Source organism: Pristiophorus japonicus, chromosome 19, assembly GCF_044704955.1.
Source record: "Pristiophorus japonicus isolate sPriJap1 chromosome 19, sPriJap1.hap1, whole genome shotgun sequence".
In the NCBI taxonomy this organism is placed as follows: Eukaryota; Metazoa; Chordata; class Chondrichthyes; family Pristiophoridae; genus Pristiophorus; species Pristiophorus japonicus.
In genome coordinates, this window is record NC_091995.1 from 4,897,640 (window position 1) to 4,908,516 (window position 10,877).

The window sequence follows — 10,877 nt, forward strand, 5'->3', positions numbered from 1 at the left end:
TGGGTAAGTGGAGCTGAGTGCACAGCCAGATCAGCCATGATCTTGTTGAATGGCGGAGCAGGCTCGAGGGGCTAGATGGCCTACTCCTGTTCCTAATTCTTATGTTCTTATGTATGTTCAGAGCTGTTGCACTGATTCATCTCAAACACCGCCATATAACGCCACCTTCTGCCTGTGGAGCAACATTACAGGCAGGAAGGTCACCGGGTTCCTGCAGTTCTCAGCTCATTCCACCCAGTGAGTTCCTCTCCACAATTCACCATCGATTTGTTTCTTCTCCCCCCCCCCCCCCCGCTCTCTCTCCCCCTCCCCCCCGCTCTCTCTCCCCCTCCCCCCGCTCTCTCTCCCCCCTCCACCCGCTCTCTCCCTCCTCCCCTTCCCCCTGCTCTCTCCCCCCCATCCCTCTCTCCCGCTCCCCCCCACACTCTCTCTCCCCTCCCCCCATTCTTTCTCCACCTCCCCCGCTCGCTCTTCCCCCGCTGTGACAGAGACTGATGCCCATCAGTTTGCAGCTGGTAAGAGGCAGGGTGAAATTATGGGATGGGCCTGTTAGTGACCTTTAACCCCGCAGATTGTCAGCGGTTCGGAGTTTTTCCCGCCATCATTCAATCCCGGATTGAAGAAGGGAAAGATTCTCTCAGTGAAAGTGTGGGTGAAAGTGTGGAGATGGGACATGTTGTCCGCATTGTAAAATGACACCTGTCCGCCCTCATAGTCCAGGTACACCCCGATCTTCCGGGGCTCCACACTCAGGGTGAGGGGGGTCAGTGAGGGGGAGGTGCTGGCAACATAGTCACTTCCGACATTCAGTCTCACAATCCAGTATCCGGTCTCTGGGCTCCTGGTGAATATCCCTTTCCTCCCGCCATACTCTCGGGTCACTCCCATAAACCACCGAGTCTTATTCCCCACGTCCACCTCCCAGTAATGTCTCCCTGATGTGAATCCCTCCGATCCCAGGACACAGAGCCAGACATCAAACCTCTCCGGGGTGTCAGGGAGCCGCTGCCGTTTGTCCCCGAGCCTCACACGGGTCCGGTCCTCAGACAGGATGAGCCGGGGATTCGCTGTTTTCGGATCCAGAGTCAGAGAGGCTGGAGCTGGGGGAAAGTTAAAGTAACACAGTCAGTGATTTAGTTTCTTGCTGTGATTTATTTAAACGCTTTCCCTTTTAAAGTGCCCACTCGGGCTCTGGGTTGTGATCATGGAAACTCCTGCCGCTCCAAGGTTTACGCCCCGGGGGTCGATTGAAGTCAATTTCGGGCCTGAATCAGCGCAGTCAGCGCCTGGAGATAAAGACCCGAAAACCACTGGAGACACTGAGAGAGGGTAGAGAGAGATCGGGGGTGGGCGGGAGGAGGGGGAGAGAGACTGGCGGGACAGTGTGAGTGGGGTCTGGGGAGGGGAGAGAGAGAGCGGTGGGGTTGGGTTGCGGGGAGACTGAGGTTTAAGCAGCTGTTTCCAAAGGCCGCAAGGAAAGTAGTGTTGTAAATAAAATATTTCACAGGTAAGACAGAGTCCAGTATAAGGAATGCGATAGAAATAAACACACTGCAATTACATCTGAAGGAGAAACTTACATTTCTAATGTTCCTGACAAATACCTCAAAGCACTTCCCACAATGTATTACTTCCCATACTCTCCGCATAAAGTAGTTGGGAGTGATTTACGTCTCACAATCGCCCGGATTTACACCGTAAACGGAGCAGTAACGAGACAAAAACCACCCGCAGTGCTTCCCACCTGGTTCCCACCAAGGCCCGCCGGGAGATTATGCCGCAGCCGTGAAATAGGAATCCAGCGCTCCCGCACTAAACATGGGGGAAGCCTCATTAGTTTATGCAAACCGGATCCCATAATGTACATGTGACCCCAATGCAATCTTGGTCTTCCATTGGACGGTGCGTGAGCTGTGCAAGTCCCACCCAGTGGAACAGTCTGTAGAATGGCCCAACCTGTGGTCCTTAAAGGGACCGCTGGAACCCCCACAGGGAATGATGCAAGGAGTTAGCTCCGTCCGGTGTCCTGGACAATATTTATCCATCAACCAACATCATGAAAACAGGCTATCTGGTCATTATCACGTTGCTGCTTGTGGGAGCTTGCTGTGCATAAACTGGTTGTGGCGTTTCCTACATTACAACAGTGACTACAGTTTAAAAACTCTTCATTGTCTGTAAAGATCTTTGGAACATCTTGAGGTCGTGAAAGGTCGGATATAAAAACACTTCTTTCTATTTATTCTCTGTGTAACAGTTTCTCTGTGGCCGGGAGGTGCATGAATTGTCCTGCCCGCTGCTGGCTGCCCCTCGGCTTTGCCCCTCCGCCCCACAACCCCCATCATCCTACCTCCTCCCCCCCGGATATATTTTCCCGCCATTCTCTGAGTTTGAGACTATCGCTACTTTGTTGTAGACTCTGTGACCTGTGACTGTGTTAAACCTCTGGATGTTTATCTTCTCTCTGCTGTTTAGGATCTTGAATACTTCAGTAAGATCACCCCAAGCCCTCCCTTATCCAGTGCAAAGACTCCTGACTTCCAGACTAGATACAGACATCATTGATCATTTAATCCGGGTCTGAGAGCCGGTTTAGGCCCTTCTCATCTGGATTTATAAATCATGAAAAGGAATACAGGAGATTTACCGGGGTTAATGGCGTCTATCATTTCTCTCCACGCTGTGTACTGTAAAGGGCCGTTGAACTTTCCGACAGACAGGGCGCCATCTACTACTGACAGCACGGGATAGTCCTCACTAATCCTGTAAATATTATGCAGTTGATGTTATAAATTGACCATAAACACTTTACCAAACTGCAGAGATTGTGTAAAGAGCATGTCCTACCTCCCCATCCAACAAGCTTCCTCCTGAAATAAATAAAACACGAACAATGAGGAGGACAGTAATAGACTTCAGGAGGACACAGACAGGCTGGTGAAATGAGCAGACACAGGGCGGATACAATTTAACACAGAGAAGTGTGAAGTGAAGCATTTTGGAAGGAAGAATGAGGGGAGGCATTGTAAACTAAATGGTAAAATTTTAAATGGGGTGCAGGAACAGAGAGACCTGGGGGAATCACATTTACAAACTTGATGGAGCGTGGTGATTATTTTTAACAGTGAATCATCGAATCATAGAAATGTACAGCACGCCAGGAGGCCATTCAGCCCATCGTGTCCGTGCCGGCCGACAAAGCGTATCCAGCCTAATGTCACGTTCCAGTTCTTGGTACGTAGGTTTAAAGGTTACGCCTCTTCACATATATATTCAAGTATTTTTAAATGTGGTGCGGGATTCTGCCTCTACCACCCTTTCAGACCATGAGCTCCAGATCCCCGCCACCCTCTGGGTGAAACATTATCCCCTCAAATTCCCTCTAAACCCTGAGAAATTGCTTTAAATCCATGTCCCCTGATTGTTGACCCCTCTGCTAAGGGAAATAGGCCTTTCCTATCCACTCTTTCTCGGCTCCTCATAATTCGAAACACCTCAATATGGTCTCCCCTCAGCCTCCTCTGTTCCAAAGTAAACAATCCAATCTTTCCTCGTAGCTAAAATTCTCCAGTCCAGGCAACATCCTTGCAAATCTCCTCTGTACCCTCTCTAGTGCAATCACACCTTTCCTGTAATGTGGTGACCAGAACTACACGCAGTACTCTAGCTGTGGCTTAACTAGTGCTTTATACAGTTCAAGCGTAATCTCCCTGCTCTTGTATTCAATGCCTCGGTGAATGAAGACAAGTATTCCGTATGCCTTCTTAACCACCTTATCTACCTGTGATGTTACCTTCAGGGATCTGTGGACACGCACTCCAAGGTCCCTCTGTTCCACAATGACTTGTGATGATCAGGAATGCACAATGACAGCGTGGAGGAAGCAGATTCCATGGTAATTTTAAAAAGGGAATTGGAAATACACTTGAAAAGGAAATAAATTCAGGGCTATGGGGAAAGAGGAGTGGGATTAATTGGATTGCTCTTTCAAAGAGCCACACAGACATGATGGGCCATTTGTGCTGTAGGATTCTATGATTGTAAGTAGTTGAACATTCCGATTCATGTGTCAGATACTGGAACTCAACATCAGTGCCACTCACACACAGTGACTGTCACACCCACCGTACCACACACACCACACACTCACAACATGGAACTGTAACTGGATTGCAATGAGAGTTCTGGGAGATATTAAACTATGGGGCAGCACAGAAATAATTATAAGCAAAGTATTAATATCACAGCAACCCATTCCCATGATTTTACAGACAGTGTGGGAGTAGGATCTTTCCGTGTCGATAGCAGAACCGCCCACGAATAGACAAAACAATCGGTTTAAATCAGTTTTGAAATGTTCAGTAAATGCTGCATTTATTTCAGTTATCATCAGTTATTTTGTGACTGTGTGAAGTTTCACTGAATTGACCCACAATATAATCATCACCTTCAGCAATGTCAGTCCGTCTTTTTGCTCCATCTGTTTCTGCAACTTTGAGAGCTCCTCCTGAATAGAACTTAAATTCTCTTGAATCTGTCGAAGATTTTCCTCCATTGTTTCTAGAATCTTCCCCTCTTGTTCCCTGAGATCTCGGATTAAACGCTGCTCTTTCTCAGTGAGAATCTGGTGCATTTTAGTGAACTCGAATGTGATGCGGGTCTGCAGACTGCTCGACTGTTCCTACCAAATGAAATGTGAAACATAATTAATGTCCCGCGATAGAGGGAACAAAACTAACCGAGATCCCAGAAAATCAGCTCAGGGAGACCTTACCCTAACTCCGGAAATCTGCTGTTTCTGTTTTAATTCCGTTTCTAGAGCCGCCGATTTCTTCTCTGTGACAGAATCTAAGGAAGATTTCAGCCGATCCTGGGATTGGGAGAGAAAATCACGGAGTAAACGTGTTAGACCATGAAAATATGATAAACTAATCAGGTGATCCAATCTGTTCCCTTTTACCTTGTAAAATTCAACAGCTTCTTTAATGGGCATGAAGCGGTGCTCTCTGTGTTCCCGCGCAACAACACACATCACGCAGATCAATTTCCTGTCAGTTTCACAAAACAGCTTCAGTTCTTCCTGATGTTCCTCACAGTGAAGTTTACTTTCTGTCTCTTTCGGATTCGGGGTTAATTTTCGAGCTTTCTCGGCCAGATTCGCTGCCATCCGATTTACCCTGAGCTTTCTTTCCGGAAACTCCTCTCTACATTCCGGGCAGGAGTTTGTCTCCTTCTTTTCCCAACACTGTGTGATACAGGCGCGGCAGAAGTTATGCCCACACTCCAGTAAAACCGGATCGGTGAAGAAATCCAGACAAATGGGACAAATTGCCTCCTCAGCCAAACTCGCGGCCATGTTTTCTCTCAGCACTTCCTGATTCAATCCGCTCTCAGTTACAGTGTTTACTGAGCTGCCGAACACCCTCAGTTCAGCGATTTCCCGAAGAAGTTCACTGCAATACTCAGGGAATTATTATTATACTCTCGTGTATGTCCCGTCGACTTTTACACGGGGAGACAAAACTTCGAGCAGACTGAAGGACAAACAGGGTTAGAGCACGGAGGGGACGAACTGAACCCCGGCCGGGAAGGTGAAAGTCCCTGGGGTATTGGCAGTGGGAGGAGGGAGGGAGAGAGGGGGGAGGAGGCGGGGATTGGCGGGGCTCCAGATTCCAGTGCACTTTGCTCCGGACCGAACTCACTGCCGACTGCACACCCTCTGGTGAAACTCGGTGTGAGATAAACAGAATCGTGTTAACGATCGCAGCCGCTCACCCTAAAACACAAAGTGTCCTCAATGTCAAGGAGCTGTCTGGAAACCATGACCAGTGTCAGTGCTTCCTGATTGAAACTGCTGGAGTCATGTTTCTGTGGGTGGATCCAGACCCGGTTCCCAGTCACAGATCACTCTGAGTCCCTGGAAGTGCTGCTCACATCTGGATGAAATAGAATCGCATTTACAAAGTCTGTGTCGTTTCGGGATGAGCACCGCGTTATACTGGGAGTCAGCGGTCATTTTACTGAGGCTGGGAAGCGGGAGAGGGGAAATGAGGAAGGCAGTGGAGAGATGAATGCTGATTTGGAAGACAGCGTTTTATTTTATAGATTTTGTATGCAGTGTTATGATGCAAAATGTTCCATCCCTGTCGTCATATCCAACATTGGGGGGGATTTTAGTCTTTACCATCCGGCATTAGGCATCACATGGGCGGGGAAATGAAAATCACGCCGGTAACAGAACCCACAATACATTTCTACTGCACTCAATGGAAGGAAAGTCAGGCGGGTTCTGTGATCAGTGTACGATCCTCTGTGTCCCATGTTCCTTCCTGTGCTGTGTCCAAGTGACCCTCTCCCGATCACAGCCCACTCCCTCCTAACCAATTCCCCTCCCCTCGGAGCTAGCTGAGAATGTACAGCAGGTTTCTGCAGCTCGGCAGTTACATTTCATTCTCGCTTGCCAGAGAGGAGCGAGCAGGCAGCTTCACCGGGATAGCAGGCTCCGTGGTGCTGGGGACCATTGACTGACACATGTCACTCTGTGGGCTCCACATCTCATTTCGGTGATGTACCGCACCCACTCCCTCAATATCCAGCTGGTGTGTGACCATACTCAGCACATCATGCAGGTCAGTGCTCAGTATCCTGGCAGTAGCCATGTTGCCTTCATTCTGCGGCAGCCCGCTGTACCTTCAGCATTTGAGCCACCACAACAAACCAGAGGGTGGCTACTGGGCGACAAGGGCTATCCACTGCCCACCTGGCTCATGACTCTGCTACGCTACACGTGGGCATGGACAGTGTGCATATAATGAGGGCCATGCCGCCACATGGAATCTGATAGAGCAGACCACTGGCATCCTTAATCAATGCTTCAGCTGCCTGGACCGCTCTGGAGGAGCCCTGCAGTACTCACCAGAGCGGGTCTCAAGATTCACCACGGTCTTCTGCATGCTCCATATCCTTGCCATCATGAGGGCACAGCCCTTACCACCAGACATATGGTGACCAGCTGAGGAGGAGGAGGAATAGGTGTTGATGATAGTAAAAGAGGAGGGGAGGAAGCTGAAGAGGAGGAAGTGGAAGGGAGGAGGGAACCCAGCCAGACCCTTTCTGCCCGGGATGTCCGTGATCCAATCATCCGACTGCGGTACCAGTTAATGCAACCCCAATGCCCCATTCAACAATAGTCCCACACCTTACCTCCCCTCTGTTACTGACCATTACAGCGTCCTCTTGACCACAATCTCTCTCAGGTCACCTCTCAGTCTTCACTTTTCCAGAGAAAAGAGCTACAGCCTGTTTCATCTTTCCTGATAGGTAAAACCTCTCAGATCTGGATAAATCTTTGTTGCTATTTCTCCAGGGCCTCTGTATCCTTTGTATAATATGGCAACCAGAACTGTGTCCATTGCACAGCAAGTGTGGTCTAACCAAGCTTCTATACAAGTGTACATAACTTCTCCACTTTTCAATTCTATTCCTCTAGAAATGAACCCGAGTGTTTGCATTTTGTTAACTTGTGTTGCTACTTTTAATGATTTGTGAATCTGTAGCCCTAGATCCCTTTGCTCCCCAAACCCATTTAGACTATTATTTCCCCAGGAGTCTGTGGCCTCCTTATTCATCCTACCATTTGTCTCTTCTCTCCCCGTCCTTCCCCCAGCCCTACAGAGGTCCTTGCTGATCATTCAGTTCCCAGTTCCTCTGCACAGTGTGCACCCGAAATGCTCACCTGTCCATTATATAATATAATACTGATTATATCTGCATACACCTCTGCACCATTGTTGCTGAATGATCACAATTTTTTATATACAGAAAACCTCTGCATTTTTGTTGCATGTCCTGCTTCTATTTCGAACTACTGGCGAGAGGATCCCCCAGAAATTGCAGCTCAAGTTTCTATCGCTCCCAGGAAACCAGACTGGACGGGGGGGTGAAATTGGTCTTTGGGCGGAAGCACAAATCAGGCAATCATGAGTAACCAGCGCTTCGACTTCCTGCTTCAGAGTTGTTGTCTGGCATATCTGTTTTTTTTCTTTTCATTTGTGTTATATGAATTGTTAGATTAATGGGAGTAATAAAGATGCTGAGACCACTCTAAACTCATGTGATCGATGGTGAATGCATTTTCATTAAGAACAAAAAAACTCAATGCAGGAATTCTGGAGTGAAATTGGTCTCGGGCACTAACGCAAAATTTCTAGAAAATGGACAGGTGCGGTGCCCATTTTCTAGAAATTTTGCGTTAGTGCCCGAGACCAATTTCACTCCAGAATTCCTGCATTGAGTTTTTTTGTTCTTAATGAAAATGCATTCACCATCGATCACATGAGTTTAGAGTGGTCTCAGCATCTTTATTACTCCCATTAATCTAACAATTCATATAACACAAATGAAAATAAAAAAAAGTTATGCCAGACAACAACTCTGAAGCAGGAAGTCGAAGCGCTGGTTACTGGTCTATCACTGACTGCATTGCTATTCACTACAATATCACAGTGAACATTTAGAAGCACAGTCCCAATGGATGGGTTTCTTCTGTTTAAATTGCAGAACTGACAAGCACTGGGTGATTGTTTCTGTGTTCTACCAAGTGATCTAAGTCTGTAAAGCACTTCCTAAGGTTGTGAAATGCGCTATATAAATGGAAGTTGCATTTTTTTATTGTCGTGGCCACTAACTTTATTAATGTGAGACAGTTGCTAGAATACAATAGGATGATAATCTTGTCAGTAAATTATCGAGTTACATAAAACTTCAGAGAGCCTGCATTACCTCCTGTTCTCATCAGCTGCCCGATAAACAGACTGTCACTCACACTGACTGTTCTGTGCTTAATAGATTGGCATGTGGTAGCAAGATCAATCATATCAAAGTGATTTCAAAACTATCAACGCCTCGATATCCTCACTGCGACAATGACAGGAACAAATTAGATCTGGAAAGTTATATTTCTGTGTAGTTATGGACATTGACAGGAAGTTAGTCCCACTGACACTTGGAAACATACATTGGAACTAAAATAAGTTTCCAAGATCATTACAAATGATGGAGGCCATTCTGCCCATCTTGAGGCATCAGAGAGATCTTCACATCATCCCATTGTCCCATTGACTTGTTTCTTTAATGATTCCAGGGTTTGACAAGATTATCATCACTCTATCTGGAATTTCATTCCACATTGTGATGACTCTGGGGTGGGGGTGGGGAGGAGATTTTGAAGCCTCCCACTGCTGCAAACAAGGTGGCAGTGCCATAAAAATGTACTGACCACTGGTGGCCCCTGTGATCCTGATCCACTACAAGGAGCCCTGCGGCCCCCCGGTCTCCTGCGGTTCTCAAGCAGAATGATGTGTGCAAAATATTGCAGGTTTCTGAAGGCAGTGGTTCATCCAAGGAACCCTGTATTTGTTATATTGGGAGAGCTGAAATTACAGCTGACTACTTGAGGTGCTGTTTTAGAAAGTGGTTTTGTTGCAGAAATAAGTTTAATTCCACTCAGCGCCATTTGTAACCCTGATACATTGCAACTACTTAAAGATCGTCTTTGATATGATTTGTTCATTGTATATCACATGAGTTATAAATCAGAACATAGGAACCTATGAGTTTTACCAGGGTTAATAGTGAAGATTATTTCTCTCCACAGTGTGCACTGTAAAGGGCCGTTGAATTTTTCCACGGACACGGCAGCATCTGATAATGTCAGTATAGTCCTCGCCAGTCCTGCAAATATCAAACAATCGATTATAAATTGACCATAATCACTTTTTTCAGCTATTTTACCAAACTGTGCAGAGTTTCAGTAAAGAGCAAGTTCTACCTCATCTTCTGACAAGCTTCCTCCTGAAATATTAGGAAAATACAAATCTGAGTTGCCAGAGACTGAGCATCTATATCCGGACAGCAGAAATACACCCAAGTGCCGATCATTCCGCATTCTCACTGCTGCCGACACACAGATAGAAAGATATAATAAAAGCGAGATCGAAACACAGGAGAAAGTGCAACACAGATTTACACGAATGATACCAGAACTCAGTGGCTACAGCCATCAGCAAAGTTTACAACAGGCTGGGGCACTTTTCTCGAGATAAGAGAAGATGGAGAAGTGTCCCGATGGAGATTTTTAAAGTTATTATGGATTTCGATTGGGTAGATGCAGAAAAGATGTTTCCACTTGTGGGAGAGTCAAAACCTGGGGGCCATAAATATAAAGTAGTCACTAATAAATCCAAAAGGGAATTCAGGAGAAATCACTTTACTCAGAGAGTGGTGAGAATGTGGAACTCGCTGCCACAGAGAGTAGTTGAGGCGAATAGCATCGATGTATTTAAGGGGAAGCTAGATAATTACATGCTGGAGAAAGGGACAGAAGGATATATTGATCGGGTGAGCTGTAGTAAGGTGGGAGGAGGTTCGTGTGGAGCAAAAATACCGACATAGATCTGTTGGATCCAATGGCCTGTCCCTGTGCTGTAAAATCTACGTAATTCTCTGTTGAATATATTTGAAAAACGGACAGTAGATATTACACCCAGAGTATTTCAAGCAGCTAATAGAAAAAGGATATAGTTGAAAATGGGAGTTGTGTCAGATACTGGAAACCAACATCAGCCCCACTCACAGACACAGTGCCTCTCACACCCACCGTGCCACACACACGCAACATGGAACTGGAACAGGATTGCAATGGGACTTTCAGGAGAATATTAAAGTTGGGCACCACAGAAATAATTACAAGCCGAGTGTCTAGATCAGGGCAACTCATTCCCCGGGCCATTCATTAATCGTGGGCCACCCCCACCCTGCGAGAGGACACCACCACAGGTCGGGAGTATAAAAGAGCAGCGCGGGCCCTGAAACATCAT

The 10,877-nt window shown here is 46.8% G+C and overlaps 1 protein-coding gene across 1 annotated transcript; it reads right to left on the bottom strand.

Annotated features, from left to right (window-relative positions):
* Positions 1–482: 482 nt before the first annotated feature.
* Positions 483–5,718, bottom strand: LOC139229655 (zinc-binding protein A33-like). Its single transcript, XM_070861175.1, has 6 exons — positions 4,961–5,718; positions 4,775–4,870; positions 4,448–4,681; positions 2,848–2,870; positions 2,648–2,763; positions 483–1,100 (listed from the first exon to the last, which is right to left on the bottom strand). Exons 1-6 carry the CDS (start codon positions 5,354–5,356, stop codon positions 550–552), a joined length of 1,416 nt encoding a protein of 471 aa, XP_070717276.1. The 5' UTR covers positions 5,357–5,718; the 3' UTR covers positions 483–549.
* Positions 5,719–10,877: the final 5,159 nt, after the last annotated feature.

What these genes read in the sequence shown, in the direction of transcription:
- LOC139229655 (XM_070861175.1), bottom strand. Translation starts at nt 5,356, where the DNA reads ATGGCCGCGAGTTTGGCTGAGGAGGCAATTTGTCCCATTTGTCTGGAT. An exon ending in AAGCTGTTGAATTTTACAAG is followed by an intron (nt 4,871 to 4,960) that starts GTAAAAGGGAAC and finishes TCCCAATCCCAG; the next exon opens with GATCGGCTGAAATCTTCCTT. An exon ending in GATAGACGCCATTAACCCCG is followed by an intron (nt 1,101 to 2,647) that starts GTAAATCTCCTG and finishes ACTTTCCCCCAG; the next exon opens with CTCCAGCCTCTCTGACTCTG.